The sequence below is a fragment of the Sinocyclocheilus grahami genome, unplaced genomic scaffold, assembly GCF_001515645.1.
Source record: "Sinocyclocheilus grahami isolate Dianchi unplaced genomic scaffold, SAMN03320097.WGS_v1.1 scaffold220.1, whole genome shotgun sequence".
Classification (NCBI taxonomy): Eukaryota; Metazoa; Chordata; class Actinopteri; order Cypriniformes; family Cyprinidae; genus Sinocyclocheilus; species Sinocyclocheilus grahami.
The window spans coordinates 661,970-681,508 of NW_015505399.1; the positions used below are offsets into that span (position 1 = coordinate 661,970).

The 19,539-nt window shown below is 39.1% G+C and overlaps 1 protein-coding gene across 11 annotated transcripts in view; it reads left to right on the plus strand.

Moving 5' to 3' along the window:
• Positions 1-19,539, plus strand: part of abi2a (abl-interactor 2a) — a 54,999-nt gene that overhangs the window by 23,952 nt on the left and 11,508 nt on the right. For 6 of the 11 annotated variants that reach the window (XM_016287271.1, XM_016287273.1, XM_016287278.1 and 3 more), the window contains exons 2-6: positions 5,068-5,235; positions 9,950-10,126; positions 10,290-10,307; positions 10,868-10,965; positions 17,357-17,506. In XM_016287271.1, coding sequence (XP_016142757.1) covers positions 5,068-5,235; positions 9,950-10,126; positions 10,290-10,307; positions 10,868-10,965; positions 17,357-17,506 — 611 coding nt within the window. The remainder of the gene's footprint in view (positions 1-5,067; positions 5,236-9,949; positions 10,127-10,289; positions 10,308-10,867; positions 10,966-17,356; positions 17,507-19,539) is intronic. The other 5 variants (XM_016287275.1, XM_016287276.1, XM_016287280.1 and 2 more) reach the window with 1 other exon arrangement.

The window sequence follows — 19,539 nt, forward strand, 5'->3', positions numbered from 1 at the left end:
TTATATTATTAGTAATAGAAAGGCAAACATTATAATACTTTCTCTTTTGCCATCAGCATTCAGCTTTTACATCATTTTAAACAAATCTTTAAATGGCTAATGAAAATTTAATTTCACAAACCTAGCAAACTTAGTCGAATCCAGTTGTGAGATCTTGTGAAGTGTGCATGTGACCTGCATGATCGCGTGTTCTCTGCGTGACTTTCGGTTCGTGCAAATTGAATGCTTTAAACATTAAATTTGTGATTTCAAATTATGCTGCACTTTATGCATTTGCCCACTGTCATATTCATGTCATTTTCACTGTGTGCTGTACGTAAAATTAGTGTTACCTTGGCTTTATTTGAAAAAATATGATTCCCAATGCACACAAACTTCCCAGAATACTGAGTGCTCTGTTGGTTACAGTTTACTTCCTTTTTAATTATATTTTTATTAAATATTTATTTATTTGTGGAAAATACTTTGTCATCTGAAGTATAAGTATGTTTATTTTACAAATTAATTTTTTTATCCGTTTTCAAATTTCTTAAATATTAATTCAAATAAATACAATTATATCGGCCATCGGCCACCCTGCTTTCCAAGATATCGGCATCGGCTGTCAAAAAACTATATCGGTCGACCACTAGTTATCTTTACTTTAACTTTTTGGAATATGTTTTTGGAATGCAAAATATTGTTCACTTAAGTTAGTAATGCAATTCCCTGTATAATTTACGCCATTAATTTAGAGATTGTTTCAAAATCAACATGTGCTGTACCTGTAAATCAATATTGAATTAAATCGCAATAAGAATCAAATCAAGATTTTGTGAATCAAAATGGGATTTAGAGAAATCTGTCAATGATCAATAATGACAGTGATGCTTAGTTTCTTTCTTCTGTTGATTGCAAAAATTAGGCATTTTGAAGAATGTGGGTAACCAAACAGTTGACAGTAGCCATTGACTTCTTTAGTATGGAAAACAAATTACTATGAAGTCAGTGGCTGCCATCAACTGTTTTTATTGTGTTTAACAGAAGAAAGAAACTTTTTCAGGTTTGGAACAACCTACGTAAAGTAAATGACAACATTTTCATTTTTTGGTGATCTATCCCTTTAAGAGAGGTGTAAAGTGCTTCTGGGTACACTATTGAGCAATGACTTGTGGTCGACCAATATACGTTTTTGATGCCTGGTGGCAATATATAGAAAGCGGGGGATAGATGGCCATTATAGGGCAAAAATCTTGATGAAATGAAAAGGAATCTCTCTCTCTCTCTCTCTCTCTCTCTCTCTCTCTCTCTCTCTCTCTCGCTCTCTTTTTGAAAGCTTTATTGAAAAGAACCCTCTGAATGTACAGATTTGCTCAATTGAATTGTACTGCACTACTTGAGACAGGCATCCTTTGACAGTGATTATTGCTTCAGCTCATCTGTAAGGTTCATTGCTTTCAGTTGAGCTGAGCCACAGTCACGCTTCAGAAAAGTGTAGTCATGTCAGTAGCGTCACCATCGGTCTGACACCCTGTTTGAAAAGCTCTTACTGTTGAAAGAGGTCTCTGGAGAGGTTTCTGATGAAAGGAGCTGTGAGCTCTGTGCATTAACATGAGGAACAAAAGTGTCATCAGTGTCTCTTGTTCTACCCACCTGTTCATTTTCAGAGTGTAATTATTTGAGTCATCACTGAAAAATCAGTGTGTCCTTTTGCTGTGGTCAGTACTGTGAGCACACAGCTGAACAGTCATTAATGGGCACACTACCGTGTAATTACCCACAGGCCCTGCCTCTGTTTGTGTGCGATTGAAACAGAGAGATGTACTGTGTGGTTCAGTGGGCCGGCCAGTAAATGACTCCTGTACCTGCTTTCTTTTCATTTCAGACAAAAGCAGCTGAAATAACGAGCAGACGTTCGCCTCTCCCAAACCTGCCCTGCAGACCCACGTCAGTTCAGGGGTCACACAGACACACTTTTTTTTTTTTTTAAATACACCTGTTTGAAAAACATCTGAATAATTCCTTCCCTCCCTCCTCACGGGCAAGATAACTTTTTATTAAGCTGCACAAAAAAACAAGCATACAGAGTGACCAGCATACACTGGATTCATAAGCATTTGACTCACTGAACCACTAATCCAATGTTAATTTCATTGACAAATTATTTTCGTCAATTTTTTCACCAATGAAAACGAGACGATAACTAATTAAAAACTGGTTTTTAATGACAAAAACTCAAAGACAAAAATGTTAGGCAAGGACAATTGGGATGATATCCAGTCAGGAGGACTGATGTCTTATGTGGTAGTAGTTACATACATTTGCGTTGTATCTGATCTAACAGCGGGAAAACACGGTGCTGTTGCGTGCTCTACAGACGCGCAGCAGCGCTTCAGACTGCTTCAGTGTGGGTTTAATCAATGAAAAGTGCACATTTATGCCAAACGATTGCTTATGAACTAATGATGAATTATGACAATGTTTACTATATGATATTTATATGGTAATATGTTTTAGACAGTTGTAAGAATGCATATTTTATTTCCTTCATCTGAACTTGAATGAGCAGCCTGCAACTGTACAGTCAACAGTGTAGACATTTCAAAATAAGAGTCACAGTGTATTTCAAGCTTTTTTCCTGGTCATTATTGATATTTTGGGTACATAAACTGTATTTAATTTAATTTCCATTTAATTAACTTCTGTCTGGGATAACCCCATCACAGGATGGACAGACTAAGAACATTATTCAAAATATTATTTAATACATTTTACTAGTATCAGGTTTTTATAGTTAAAACTAAAACTATAAAAAAGATTCTTCATTAATTGAAATAAAATAAATGTTAACTGAAATTCTAAAACAAATCTATAAAAAAGGAAATAAATGTTGGTGTGATTATTGACTAGTTGTTCTCAGTGTATCTGTTCACCGGAGCATCTCTATATGAGCGGTGCATTGCAGCGGTTGTGAGGGACGTGTTTCCTCTCCAGACGCTGCTTCTCGTAGTGTTGAAGGGTCAGCTCTGTGTGGGACGGTCTCTCCTCCTCCACTCTCTCTGCTCGGATGCAGCTGTGATGTCATCAGCTTGGGTCAGCGCACTGTGTCTGCATGTTAGTGTCAGTGTGTTGTTGTGTGTCCTGGGGGAGGATGGGCCTTCCTGGCCTACATGCCTGCCCACTGCAAGCCCACAGCTTCTTCTGGGCCTGCAGCATTTCAGTGCAGTAAACGCATTCAGTGGTGCAAATCATTATGTGAGAATAATTCATCCATGCGACTGAATGATTCACAAGATTCATGTAAGTTTAGATGAGCAGGTGAAGTGCTATTTACTGATAAATTGATTTATTAGCTAGGAGGATGCAATTATCTTCTCAGATGATTGCATCATCTGATAACTGTGGAAGAAATTATCGAAGAAATGGGCTGGGTTTTGACACAAATCTCAGGATTTGATTTGAGTATATGCCAAATTTTCTCAAGAAAAAAAAAATCAACTAACGAGTTTATGGTCACTGAATGTTTTTTTTTTTCTGAGTTAAGCAAGTTAAATGTGACGTTACATGACATTGTTTAAAAGCTATTATATTGACGTCTTTGCGCGGTTGAAACACTGATTGAGAGATTACATGAGACAGGATACAGATTTCGGTAAGTTGTACTCTTTCTTTTCGGATACCTTCAGATGTTCATTCATGTTTATTTTTATTGCTGAAACTGGTATTGAAGTGGAGGAGTTGATCAGTTCAACTGCCACGACTGAACTGAGGCACTACACCGATTTGTCACTCCACATTAAACAGCGCCAAAACGGCGCTTATTGTTTGAATACTGTAATAAAATGGGCAGAATTTGAAATCTGAGACCGTTTCATATCAAAAGTAACAAAGCACAAAGCTTATTGTGATTTATTGGATGAGAGGTGTGCTACAATGTTTCCTTCATTAACTGAAAACAGGTTAGACTAATCGATTCTTGGGATTTAAGAATTTATATTGTTTCGTAAAATCAAGAAATCAATATTTTTTTGCCCAGCCCTATTAGCTATTAGATATTATATGTCATGATGTTAAATTACATTGTATTATGAGATAATTGATGGTTTAAGGTGGTTTGAGATCCACAGTGGTCTGTTGTCATGTGGGTTTTTTTTTTTAATGTGTGTTACAGGAGGGAACAGTCACCTCTCACTGTTCCCTCCTGGTACCGTCCTGGGACAAAGACAGGAATTGTGTACACAGACACACACATGTACCTTTCTCTCTGTCAGCCTAGGGATTAAAGCCCGGGTCATGTGACTGTGCAGCTTGATGTCACAGTAGAACTGCTTAGATCCTGACATTCCACACCAGGGGCGTCGCACGAGCCCCAGTAGAATATTACTGACAAATTTCTTTCTGATGGTGGTGATTACTCTATACTAACCTGATAATTAGTTTCAATTATAGTATTTCAGCAATAATCTTGTGTATTTTCTGCACTTTAGAATCAGAACTAGTGATTCCAAATTTGTTAATGAATGATTGTTTCTTCTAATTGATCAAATGGTTACATAATAAGGCCTGAAATTGTTTGTGATTCAATTTGATTGATCAAGACATTTTACTCATACTCACACGCTGAATCCCAGCAGTCTTTCACTCTAACAGGAAACTTTTTAAGACAAAGCAGAAAGTGTTGGATTAGGTGGATATTTACCTACATCCAAGAAGCGAAACTTGCAAACCGCTTGTCAGTGAAGAGAGCAGCTTGTAAACAACTCATTTTATCCATTTGATTTGGCTTGATTCTGACTCTCAAGGTCCCAGTTTGATTTGGTTTTGGTTTCATTGAGCAATGTTAGTAGCAGTTTATTTTGCTTGACAGATTTTGGGACTAATGCTTAAACAGCTTCTGCTGTTTGTTCGTTGCGGTGTTAAAAAATGCTTCAACAAAAGCTCAGTTGATAAACATGAATGGAGACGAGTTGCAATAAATATATATTTTTTAACCATTAAAAATCACTCAGCGTACTCCAATATCACACTTTGAAATGGCTGAACAGATTTAATGGCGCACTGACTATTGCTCGTTTATTTCTCCATCAGTCTCCAAACAAGCAAGCCGCTCTAGAGGAAACCAAGAACTACACCACTCAGTCACTGGCCAGTGTGGCCTACCTGATCAACACACTCGCCAACAATGTGCTCCAAATGCTCGACATCCAGGCCTCCCAGCTGCGCCGAATGGAGTCCTCCATCAACCACATCTCTCAGGTAACCTAGCAACACTCCACACCTCCCCATACATTCTCACACTCTGGGCTATATTTACTGAAGAACGACTGACGGCTCGAAGAGTCTGCTAGGAGGTGACAGGTAAATGACTGTGACATGGTTAGGTAAAAGGTAGATTACAAGAGGCTGGATAATAAGGGATTCTGACGCTAAACTTGACTAAACTTTACTTTAATCAAACATTATGCCTTCAAAAATGGCCTCACATTAAAAGTACAGTTACCAAAGATTGCCTTGCTTTTTTGTGTTTTAATTGTTCAGATCTTTGGTTGGCTGATCAGACAGGATCCTTGTCCAGCCACTTTTCGAGTCTCATTGATTCTGTAATTAAACATCTTCCCACAGAGTCACAGACTGTAAAGAGCTGTAATTCAGATGCAGTGTAACTGCAGGGGTCTGGTGTGACTGCTGTAGTGTTTTGTGCCAGCCAAAAATACAAGCAAATGTTAGTCACACATACTCATTTATGTGATCATGCCCCTACCTTCTCTCTTTTCCTTCTCTCTCTTTCACTCTGTCTCTCCTCTACCACTTGTGGTAAATTCCTCACTATAGCGTCACATCTGGACCGTTACATTGCACAAAGCTCTGAGCTGTAACTATTCACAATACCAAAGTAACTGGACAAGAGACCACACACATGCAACTCAAATATGGATTAAAAAAACAGCCTTTTAATGATATTTAGTATTTTTTTTATTTTATTTAGCAATGTTGCATTAAATTGGTCAAAAGTGACGTTATAAAAAATCTATAATATTGCAAAAGATTTGTTTGAAATAAATGTTGTTCTTTTGAACTTTCTATTCATCAAAGAATCCTGAAAATGTATCAAGGTTTCTACAATAATATTAAGCAGCACAACTGCTTTCAACACTGATAATAATAGAAATGTTTCTTGAGCAGCAAATCAGCATATTATAAGGATTTCTGAAGGATCATGTGACTCTGAAGACTGGAGTAATGATGCTGAAAATGTATCTTTGTCATTACAGGAATGAATTACATTTTATAATATATTCAAATAAAAAATTATTTAAAATTGTAATAAAAGTAATCCTTTTCAATTTTACTTGGGTAAAAGTACAAAAGTACTTGATTTTTAATGTACTCAAGTATTAAAAGTAAAAAAAAATGATTAATATTTTTATTTATTTTATAATTCTATATACTCCTGCTAAAAATACATGTCATACTACTACTAAAAATTACTGATAATTCAAGTGTGTAAATAAGTGAAAATAACAACATATACCATGTAGTATAATGAAATGAGGAAAAACTAAATGTGTTGCCAAATGAAGAGTTCATTTGCAAAAACCGATAAATGCCACTTTAAAAAAAAAAGAGCTGATTGATAGATACTAGACATGGTAGAGTTACTTATAGTGAAAGGATGACAGGAAAGGGTTCCCTCACAAGCATGCCTAAAATAGTCTAAAAATATCAGACAAAATACACAATGACAATAATATATCCAATGACCTGAAGGATCATGTGTGTTCATTCAAAGAAAGGTTTTCCTATTAATTAATTAGCAAAGAAAAGTCCTTGCCTTGTGGATTTTCCTTATGGGCAAGGAAGCGATTTTCTTCACCTAAATTCCAGGAGGTCGTAAACGTATCGGGTGTCAGCATTGCTATGGACCAGGGGCCTGTTCAGCTTCCTGGGGTGTTACAGAGTATTTGTTAAATCTAGCTAACAAAATATATATTGTGTGTTTGAGTGGTCCAGACGCTACACGCCCTTGTTGTTTTTTAACAGAAGTCCATTTTAGCGAATCAGCGCACTGTATTCAGGTCAGGTGACAAGGCTGCCAGTCACTTTGAAAAGACGTGCTAGCTGAGAGGAGTTTCGTCAAAGCTGACTAAAAGTGATCAAGGATGGATAATTTCGATGAACTTGATGAACCCGTGATATCTTCTTCAGGGCGAAAAAGCTGAAACGTTTTCACGGAAACTTGCAAAAGCAGAGCATTACAATGGTGAGGGAAAAGTGTATTGCGTGTAATCACATCCATACAGTTTATGATCACAACAACAACAACAACAACGTTTGTCAGGCATCTACATTGTCATCTGAGGAGATTACAAAGATTAAACGAGTGTTTTTTTTCTAAAACATGAAATGTGGAGTTATCTGCTTCAAACTTCTAAACTTTTAATATGTAAAAAAAAACATACTTTTAATGAACTTTAATTTTGTAAATTACCTGTATTTGTTTAAGTTTTGCATCATTTGAAAGTGCTACGGCAGTGGGTTAGATGCATGGGCATTAATTTGCGTTATTTTAACGTTATGTTTATTTTTTAAGTAAAACCTACCTCGTTCAGATGGCAATACACAAATATTTTTACAGCAGCTTTAGTTTGCAGACAATAGACACCCGTGACCCAAATATGATTTTCATTTACAATAATAAACGCATGACGATTTCTCCAGTTCAAAATGGAATGAGGAATGACATGTTTTTATGAAATGTAGTGAAGTAAAAAGTACATTATTATGATATGGAATATAGTGAAGTAAAAGTTTCCCAAAATAAAAATACTCCAGTAAAGTACAGATACTTGAAAACTGTATTTAAAGACCCAATATGTAATTTTCGCCGTTAGAGGGCGCGTATTCAAAATAAACAAATAGACAAAGGTGTAGTTTGACGACACCGTGACTAAGTGTGGAATCATGGAAGTTGTCGTCTTCATCCCCACAGCCGATGCAATCCGACGGGGCTCAGGCAGAAATCATGTTCATGGATGAGCTAATGATTTATTAACGTAGTAGAATGAAGCAGGGTGAGGCTGAAAGCCGTCGAAGCGAAGCGAGGCCGCTGAACGAGCGTGACGCACGGCTCGAAAGCAGCGGAGCTTTTATTATGCCACAGTCGACCGCTTCCGCTGCTTCCAATCGTGCATATGTGGGGGAAAAAGCAGCGCTGTTTTATCATACTAGATACATTTGAAAGTTATATTATTATGCTACTCTGTGCGGTCGTCACCGGTCTAATAAAACGCATAACATATTAAAGCGTCTTTGGTGTTTCCATGTTTTCTACAAAACAAAACTTATGACGTCGTTGGTTGGCGACACAATGACACTATGGACACGGTCCGTGTCACTAGTTAAAATCGCTTATTTCTCTGGATTTAAACATTCTTCGAAACATTTGGGATAATGTAAGCACACAAGTCAGCAAAATATATAACACTGTTCTAGTGGTTTTTGAATATTTTAATAAAAAAATCTTACATATTGTGCCTTTAAGTACAGTAATGAAGTAAAAACACTTAGTTAAGGTCCACCTCTGCATTTTTTCACAATATTACTGTTTTCAGTGTATTTTATATATGGATATGGAATGAAAGATAGCTTGCTTATCTTACTCAAGATCATAATCTATAAGTCCACAAGTCACACTAACAAGACACTATGCTTCTAACCACAGGCCAAGAGCTGCAGTTTCAACCACACAGCTTTGCAATGCTATTTGCATATGTTCGTTGGAACTATGCTTTTGGGAAATGCTGGCTGGTTGAACTATGTTGCTAATGATGGAAATTGCGACCATAGTTTGCTAGAGACGCTTCTGGGAAATGCATCCCAGGTCAACAGCAGCTGCCTATTTCTCCATCATGGATGATTTCTCTGTTCCACTTTTCATTCTTTTTTGTCTCCGTTTTTCTGATCTGTCTTTTCTCGACTGCCCTCATCTGTGGACTCAGCTGTTGCTCTGGACTCGATCCCTATTTACCATATCACTGTCACTTAGTGCTGAAAATCATTTAGCTGTGTTTGAGATGCCAGCAGCAGCGGCGGCTTATCTCCCCTTTGTGTTTCCTCTCTTATTTTTTATTTAACAGCTGTCAACAGCACGGGCTCTAAAGCGATTAAACACAGCGGCACAACATCTAATGCAGCTCTTCTCGTGAAGTGCTTTTGACACGATCCTCTCCCAAATTACCGTGTGAAATGAAACAGAACTCCGCAGACAGGGATTTCAGACCTCTCGCAACTGCATGCTTTAATAATTCACCACACATACTCTGCGTTTTGTAACCTGTTTCCACAAATATGAAGTTTAAAGAGGCCATAATTTTTCCTATTTTGCGCATCGTGTGTGCGCGAGAGAGAGAGCGAGAGAGGGGGAGGGGTCACATCACAGTGGAGTCAGCTGTCTTAACCGTGGCTTGTGTACTGCAAACACATACCAGCTTCATCACTGTGTCTGCGACTCTGTTCCCCTTTCGGGCTCTGTCTTTACATTTATTTTGAAAGATGAAGCTCGCGATTATGGTAAGGGGCGTTACATTTCCGACGAGGGCTTGCGGTGTTCGGCCAATCACAATGCACTGGGTCAGCTGGCCAATCAGAGCAGACCGCTTGTCGGAAGGAGGGACTTTGTTGGAAATGAAGCTTTTGAGAGAGGCGGGGCATAGAGGACCTACAATAATGTACAGTATTTGAAAAATAGTGTTTTTTGAACATTAAAGCATGTCAACATATTCTGTTACACCAAATACACAAAATGATGATCTTTAAAAAAGCATCATATGACCCTTTTAAGACTTTTGTATGCAAATGTCCTATATTATTATATCATGAATACGAATATGGTTATAGTTCTAAATGACCCAGTTTGGTTTTAGTAGATTTCAAAGTTCTTTAAACTTTTCAAACTTTTTTTTCCCTACAGACGGTGGACATCCACAAAGAAAAAGTGGCAAGGCGGGAGATCGGCATCCTCACAACCAATAAGAACACCTCCCGCACACATAAAATCATTGCTCCAGCCAATCCCGAGAGGCCGGTGCGGTACATTCGCAAACCTGTCGATTACAGCACGCTGGACGATATCGGTCACGGTGTGAAGGTAGGACATGGGCTCACCTTGAGAGGAACAATTTTTCTGACTAACATGTTTTTGAACTAACAAATGCTAGAATCTGACGTGGGTTTTCTTTGTGTCTGAGATGTGTCACTAACCTCTCTATGCTTCCTCTCACCTCTGTTCTCTGCTTCGCTCTTGGTTTAAGTGGTTGCTTAGGTTCAAGGTAAGGGCCTTTACAGCTGTCTTATGATCAGGTGACATGAATGGAGAAGGAATAAGGTTTGATTCCTTAGTTCATATGACCTAAATATGGACTGAGAATACTGATATTCTGTATTTGATTCATTCATTGTAGGTTTAAAGGCTTGTCAGTTAATACTAAAACAATATTTGGATGCTCAGAAATTTTTTATATATACATTGAGGAATGGAGCGAATAATAATTGAACAACCATTTGGCAATCATCCCTGTTTCTTCTTTCATCCTTTCCATATTACATTTGCATTTTTATTATTGTTGCATGTTGCTCAGGAGTAGGTGTGTGTGTGTGTGTGTGGGTGTGAGCTTGTTCTGTTTGTTTGGGCTTTCCTTTGTTTTCTCTAAAAACTAAATGAGATAAAACACTTTCTTGCAGTCTTTCTCTCTGTGGCTCTACATTTTATGAGGCTGTTCTAGGCTATTGTCAACTTAGATACTGTTTTTCCTCCTCTTCCGTGAAACTGAGATGTTTTTGTTGATAGCTGAAGGCTGTTTTTGATGTTGTTGATTTGTTATTGTCATAGGTGAACACCCAGAACATGAAGATGGGCGGCCTTCTTCACACCACACCTCCCACACAGAAACCACCAAGCCCCCCAATGCCAGGCAAAGGCACCATAGGGTATGTATATGCGCTTTGTAGCTCTAGTGGTCACGAATGAGAGAATCGGCCACTGAGATTGTGGCAGTGAATGACTCATTTCAAGTGTTTGCTCGTAATACTCACATCTCTGAGGTCCTTGAACAGCATACAATGTGTTGATTTACATATATTCTGGAAAGCTTTTATGATAAATGAAGTGAATGAAAAATTCTACTTGACTCGGCACACCTACTAATTCGTCATTCCAGTATGTAGAACATCAAGTGTATTCAAACATTTGACTGGTCCTTTATTTAACTTATCAGATCATTTAAAACAATGTTTTTTTATAATAACGTTTCTACAACAACAGTGAAGTTTTTATTTCCTAGTAAAAGCCTGTTTTTCAGTGTAGGTCACACACAGCTCTAGTTGAGTTCAGGAGCACATGTGTGGGTCATGTCTTTTTAGTCCTCAGGGAGAATTCAGCCTCAGCTCCACAGATGACATTATCCTTCACATCCCTTGTTTCCCTTTATGCCAGTGAAGAGCCTGATTTTACATTTGGGTCAGAAAAGAGGCGTGTGAAATATGCTTTGGTATCTAAAATTGTGAAAGCGTGAAACTGATTATGAAAGATCAGATATGCTCAATTTTTAAAGTGTGTTCATTATTAAGATGGAGCTTGATGTTTGAGCATTGAGGACAGAGGGTGTGTCCTGCCCTGTTTTCTGAGCACTAGCTGTGCAGATTGGCACTCTTGGTTTCCTGTGTCGCCCCATGATGGCTGATCATTGCAGGCCAGATTGTGTACTGCTTAATGGACAGGTCAGCAACACAACACAGCTAAAGCTCATTCCCTCATAAAATCCATATGCAAGTGATGGGAAATAGTAAATCTGTATATATCTGTTAAAACTGTTGGGTGAATCTCACAAAACTTGTCAAGATGTCAATAGTTATATTAAAAACGTCTATTTTAAAGGACCATTAAGATTTTCTTTGCAATTTTCTTTGTGACATTTATCTTCATGACAATAAAGTGCATTTTTGGGTGAATTCACATTATTGTACAGTTGAAAAAATTAGTATTTGTTGTACTTTATGCTGATTTTTAAAAAATACTGTAATTAGTTTACTGTTATACAGTAAAAAAAAATACAAATATGTATCACAGTATAACAGTCACAAGCCTGTTATAGGACTTATCTTCCTCACCACTGGAGGCAGTAGAGGGCAACATGATTTTTGTATAAGTCAAGGGTGAGTGTGAACCTGATCCCAAGCTTGACTTTACCACTGAACCATTTGTCACCAGGAGGGAACCTATTAGAGAGCTTGTCAGTACGTTCAGTGAACTGTATATCGACTCTGAAGATGAAGAGGAAAGAGTTGTTGAGTTTGTTGATAACCTTTCTTTTCCACCACCTCCACCATTCGAAATGGAAGAAAGACCAGAGTTCAACTCTTTATCTTCTGTTATGGACAGTTTGGAACAGCTAGAGGAGAGACTCACAAAGATGGAAAAAGGACTGGAAGAATGTAATAAAAAGGTGAGTGAAGGTTTTTCTCAGACAGAAGTGGAGAGTAGATGTAAGAAAATGGAAGACAGACTAACCTATCGAATGGAGAGGGAATGTTCTAGAATTCAGCAAAAACTTGAACTTAATATCCAAGACTTGGGTCGCTCAATGGTAGATTGCTTAAAACGAAGAGACACCCAGATTGACAATAAGTTCAAATCTCTCATCCCTCTGAAGTCAACGCCAATTCGTCCAACCCAAAGCTCCATCCCGTCACCCTCAGTTTCCCAATTCAATAACCAAACCTATCAAGTTCAATCAAGTCACACTCAGTTGTCTGGTTCTGGAAGCCTTTCGGTAGTTCCACCTGTGAAGATAGAGTTCCCAAACTTTAATAGCAGTGAAGATGATGATCCCGTTTCATTTATTGAGAGATGTGAGGAATATCTAGCCATTCGACCCTTGTCTGACTATGAAATACTTGCTTCCCTTACCTCTGTTTTAAAGAACACTGCAAAAGATTGGTGGGTGGCTGAGAAGAGAAATGTACAGACCTGGGAACAATTTAAGAAAGTCTTCCTACATTCATTTTTGAATGAAGACTATGAGGATGAAACAGCTAGAAGGCTTTTAGAGAGAAAACAAGGTGCACAAGAGAGCATACGAGATTTTGCTTTTTACTACAGAGCCCTCTGTTTAAAATGGAAAAAGGATATGTCCGAAAAAGAGATTTTGCAGTCCATTCTTAGAAATTGTAACCCACGTTTAGCCAGCCTACTTAGAGGAACAGTACGAAATGTTGGTGAATTAGTAAGAATTGGAACACAAATTGAGAAAGATTTGGAGGAATCAAAAAAATATTGGAATAATGTTAACTCTGAGGCTCAAAGAAAGAAGTCACAACTTAACCGAGAAACAGTTCCTAAACCTCCCCATGCTAACACAAGAGTAATGCAATCAGTCCAAAGTACTCCAATACAAGATCCGAACATGATTACCTTACATATCCTGCTGAGAAATAGGTACTTACAAGCTGTCATCGATACAGGAAGTACACTTTCTTTGATTCAGGAATCCTGCTGGAGGCAACTGAAAAATCATGAGGTATGGAAGTCAAGTAATGGACAAAATTTTCTACTAGCAAACGGCCAAAGTCAAACAGCTTTAGGAAAATCTGATTGGGAGTGTGAACTGCAAGGCAAGATGTTTAAGTTAACCTTGTATGTAATGAGAGACTCTGATCTGACCGTTCCAATCATCCTGGGAATGGATTTCTTGAGGACTTCAGGAATAATATTAGATTTCAAGAACTTACAATATTGGTTTTCTCCCAAGGATGATGGCATTGTGCAGAGATTTCCGCTGTGGTCTCATGAATCTTCCAAACCTTCACTCCAATTCTATCTTGCACTATCTACACCACAAATGACAGTAGAAACCTTACAATCCATCAACCAAATGGTCCTGAAATCAGACTCCACTGATCAATTTAAAAATAAATTAGAAAGTCTGATGAGAAATTGGCCAACTGTCTGTACTCACGAAATTGGTCACTCCAAAATGGTAAGACACCGAATCATCACAACAGATGAAATACCCGTTAGGAAGAGAGCATACAGAGTGTCAGTACCAAGACAACAGTTCATTGATAATGAAATTCAAGAGCTGTTAAGTAAGAATATTATTCGTCCCTCAGTTTCTCCATGGGCTTCGCCTGTCGTCATTGTACCTAAAAAAGGAGGTGATTTAAGACTGTGTGTGGATTATCGGGGACTGAATGCCAAAACCCACTTGGATGGTTATCCCATGCCCCAGATCCAAGACATACTGGAGTCTTTATATGGAGCATCAATATTCAGTACGCTAGATTTGAAGAGCGGATACTGGCAATTGGAAATGGAACCTGACAGTATTCCAAAGACTGCATTTGTAACAACAGCAGGACAATTCGAATTCTTGCGTCTTCCATTTGGTCTTAAAAACTCTGCAGCATCATTTCAAAGGTTGATGGAGTGTGTTCTCAAAGACATTAGAGGGAAGTGTTGCTTTGTTTATATAGACGATATAGTAGTGTATTCGAAAAATGAACAAGAACATTTACAACACCTGAATCAAGTCTTCAGCTGTCTCCAACAAGCCGGTCTTACGTTGAATATCAAGAAGTGTAACCTTGTGCAACGATCTCTCTCCTTTCTAGGCCATGTGGTATCCTCTGAAGGAGTAAAAACAAACCCTGCTAAGGTTGCAGCAATATGTGATTTCCCAGTACCTCAGTCTCTCAAAGATTTACAAAGATTCTTGGGATTGGCTGGATGGTACCACCGTTTTATTCTAAATCTATCTGAAAAAGCCACACCACTCCATTCACTAAAGAAGAAGCAAGCTACGTGGACATGGACTGAAGAATGTCAGCAGTCATTTGAAAGGATCAAACAAGATTTGTCTGGAGCCCCTGTTCTTATCCCTCCTGACTTCAACAAGCCTTTCAAGGTACAAACTGATGCAAGTGAAATTGGTCTCGGAGCTGTGTTGACAAGAGATTGATGGACAAGAGCATGTGATTGCATATGCATCTAGACCGCTTCGAGGAGCAGAGCAGTCATACTCAGTATCCGAAAAGGAATGTCTTGGAGTTGTGTGGGCTACAGAAAAATGGAGAGCTTATTTGGAAGGAACACCATTTGAGGTAATCACTGATCATGCCGCTTTAACTTGGGTCTTCCAACATCCCAAACCTTCATCCAGATTAACTCGCTGGACAATTCGACTTCAAGGCTATGAGTTCCAGGTGAAGTACAGAAAGGGACAGTGTAATATTGTCCCAGACACATTATCCCGAAGTTTAGACACTACCTCGACACACATGCTTGCAATGGTTAAAGCCACCAGAGATTCTGGAGTCCCGGCCAATTTACCTGTTGACTGGGCAGATATCGCAACAGCACAACAGAATGACCCGGAAGTACAAGAGTTGTGCCAAAAGGCTAATTTACAGATTAATTCAGATCCATCTAGAGTTCACCATGTTATTCAAAATGGGTTCTTGTTCCGCAGTGTACCGGACGGACAAAAAGGGCCAAAATTACTGCTGGTAATTACCTGCTTGTTTGCGACCTGAGTTTTTAAGATATGCACATGACAACCCACTTAGTGGGCATTTGGGTCGACTAAAAACGCTGTTGAGATTGATGGAAGTTGCTTACTGGCCAAGTTTGAGGAGTGATGTATGGAAATACTGCAAGGAATGCCAAACATGCCAGAAGTATAAACCAACCCTCTCCAAGTTGTCAGGCTACCTACAGTCTACTCCTGTCGTTGAGCCTGGACATATGTTGGGTGTAGACTTGATGGGGCCTTTTCCAAAGAGCCCAAAACAGAATGAACATTTGTTAGTCGTAGTAGACTATTGTTCAAAATGGGTTGAACTGTTTCCAATACGTGTGGCCAAAGCACCTCAGATAGCACGTATCCTCATTGATGAGATTTTTACGAGGTGGGGAACTCCGGTCTACCTAGTATCTGACAGAGGGGCAGTTGTAGGAATATGATTGTGCCTGCACACATTATGGTAATAAGAATCTGGGGTTGAAATGTCCTTTGTCATTAAAATGTCACTGCAAAATAGCATGATTTTATTTAGGCTAAGCAAAATGTATTTATTTACTTATTTGTTTTTTGGAAGAAATGTGACTTTTTAATAGATTCATTATGTCTGTTAGTTTTTTTTTCCTGTGAGGATTTTGTCTACTGTTGCTTTAGTGTTTTATTTCTTTCATAAAAAAAAAAAGTCAAGAAGCATAGTCTTTTGGTAAAAATAGCACATCTTTTAAAGATAGAAACCCGAAATCATGCTGTTGGTGAATTATAACTGTTTTGCTTTGGAATGCTAAAAGTTCTGATTGTAAAATTTCAGAATAACAGATATTAAGTAAATCAAAATGGTTTTATATACAGTGGGTACGGAAAGTATTCAGACCCCCTTAAATTTTTCACTCTTTGTTATATTGCAGCCATTTGCTAAAATCATTTAAGTTCATTTTTTTCCTCATTAATGTACACACAGCACCCCATATTGACAGAAAAACACAGCATTGTTGACATTTTTGCAGATTTATTAAAAAAGAAAAACTGAAATATCACATGGTCCTAAGTATTCAGACCCTTTGCTCAGTATTTAGTAGAAGCACCCTTTTGATCTAATACAGCCATGAGTCTTTTTGGGAAAGATGCAACAAGTTTTTCACACCTGGATTTGGGGATCCTCTGCCATTCCTCCTTGCAGATCCTCTCCAGTTCTGTCAGGTTGGATGGTAAACATTGGTGGACAGCCATTTTTAGGTCTCTCCAGAGATGCTCAATTGGGTTTAAGTCAGGGCTCTGGCTGGGCCATTCAAGAACAGTCACAGAGTTGCTGTGAAGCCACTCCTTCGTTATTTCAGCTGTGTGCTTAGGGTCATTGTCTTGTTGGAAGGTAAACCTTCAGCCCAGTCTGAGGTCCTAAGCACTCTGGAGAAGGTTTTAGACTGTGCAGAAATTGAAATCTACACGCTAATACACACTATACTCAGTCGCGCAATGCTGATGTTGTTAACATTCATAATTTGAGAATAAAGTAATACAATAATAATAATTTGCACGGTTTGATGTGATATGAGCTAACCGATTTTTTAGATAGTGACTGACTGCCACACATACTCTTCAGAACATTAGATTCATCCGCGCTGGAGCCGTGCCGGCGCACAACCCACGCAAGGAAGATAATTCCGCAAACAGCTGCAATTGCAGGTTTTCAAACAGAGATGGCGACAAAGAGGCTAAACTTACGAACTGCAGCTTTAAGTTTTCTAGGCTAGTAATTGTCTGATTAAGTTTTCCCAAGGTTATTGACCTGCTGTCTTTTCCGACAGGAGACACTCCCCCTACAGAACGCTTGAGCCAGTACGGCCTCCGGTGGTGCCAAATGACTATGTCCCCAGCCCCACACGCAGTATGGCGCCCATTCTGCAGCAAAGTCCTGTGCGCACGGCGTCTGTTAATCAGCGGAACCGCACTTACAGGTACCATTACCCTCATCCTCTCCTCTCTGTCGGAGCAAATCTCTCGTACTGCTCTAAGTGTGCATGCATGTCTCTGTATTTACTGACTTAAAGCAGTTTGGGACCTTTTGGCAACTATAGTGACTGAATGTACGTGTATTTATTAGCTAACATTGATTAGTTGGTTTTGCTGCAGAGCTCTTTCACACAGACATCGCTTTTCCTCAGCACTTCTAAAACAAGCATCACTGATTGTCTGCACAATTGCATAATCGGAAACCCTGGCAACCAGTTGCAATATGAGTGACGTTAGCAGTGCTCACATAAACGCATCATCAGTCATGGAGGATAAAGACGCCTGAAGATGCTCTCAGATGACTGCAGAGCCTCTCCTTCTCTGGGATTCTTCTCTTCTCCCATCTTAAACTTTACCCTTCTTGTTTGTTTTTTCCTGAGGATTTTAAAGATCAAGTCCACTACATTGCAGAATAAGAAGCACAGATAGACTCTTGCAGATAGTTCTCTCTGGGTCTTTCCTTTGAAGCTTTTCAGCTGTGTCTGAAATTATGTAACCACTCTCACTTGTTCTCTTTTGATCTCTGTGCCATCTGCAGGGATGCCTGTAATGTCTTCATTTATGCATTTGGCTGACACTTTTAGCTAAAGCGATTTTATAATGTGTGTTTCCTGGGAATCGAACTCTGACCTTGTTAACATCCTGTGTTTTACTTGATGAGCAGGAACACTATTCAGTACACTCTCCAACTTGACTAAAAACAATCCTAATAATTTCTCTCGTTTTCACCCTAAACAGTGCATATGCTGAAGTCCTCTCATATGCTCTTTACGATTTCCTCTTGTCACTTCAGGATCCGAAAAAGAGCATTTGGTGCTGTTTTCCCCAGCCCTCTCCCATCTGTCTGCCAGTTGGAAATGTTATTGAACATCTTGGACAAAAATAACAATGTCTGTGCCCTCCTGAAGCTCAGAAGGGCTGATGATTTGAATATATTCCAATTCATGTTTGAGAACACTTAAATATCATCAAAGCCTTTACAAACAGAGTTCAGCCTTAATCTTGCATCTAAAGGCTACAGAAAGCTGAAGTTGCTGGAGCTTTGGCACTGTGGTAACACACATGATCCTAACACATTGGATTTGTAGAGCTTTAATGATGGAGGTTTTGAGTCCAGCATGTGTTGTCCAAATCTCCTTTCCCCTCATAATTTTAGAGCCTACAATGGTGAATTTCACGAAAACTGCCAAGAAAAGACTTGGGCTTAATTCACCCAAGCCTCGTAAACATAAAACCATGTCTGCATTTGTGATCGGAGAAATGACAAACAACAAGCACTACTCTACACTGCCCAAAAAACTCGCTTTAAATATATAAAATATAAAAACTCTTTAAATATAAAAGACGTACTTACAGTCTGTGAGTCAGAACAGCCGGCATTGTAGTCTACTCTTCCCGGATCAGGAAACGGTCGTCCATAAAATGTGCTGCACACATCTGAATATTTGGGTTGAAGTGTTCTGGAACAGTGTTGTAAATACAACTTAACCACTGATTTCTAGTCGTGTCCATTTTTGGAAGGCCAAACAAAGTAGTTTCGCTTTCACAACGAAACAGCATCACACACCGCGGCCTACAGTGAGCAGAGGCCGGGGGCTAGCGTGAGGAATGGCGGGAGGGTTAGTGTGAGCAGAGGCAGGTGGGCTTGAGAACGGCGCGGCCGGCGATTACAACGAAGGAGCGTCCGGAAGGACATGTGACGACTCCGGGCTGGACTCCGCTTCGTCCACGGTGAAAGCCGATCCGACGATCGACAGCGCAAAGTTGTAGTATTTCCTCAGCAACCAGCACGGATCAGTTCCAGGCATGACGAAGCAGATATCGTCCTACCAAACAAAGTAGTTTCGCTTTCACTATGAAGCACACAGCGTCTTTACGACATGGCGGCGGAAACAACAAAACTACAGCAAGAATAAAAGTTACGCCGCCTTTCTTTGCGTGAACATTTGTCCGGCGTTATGCAAATCTTCCCACATAG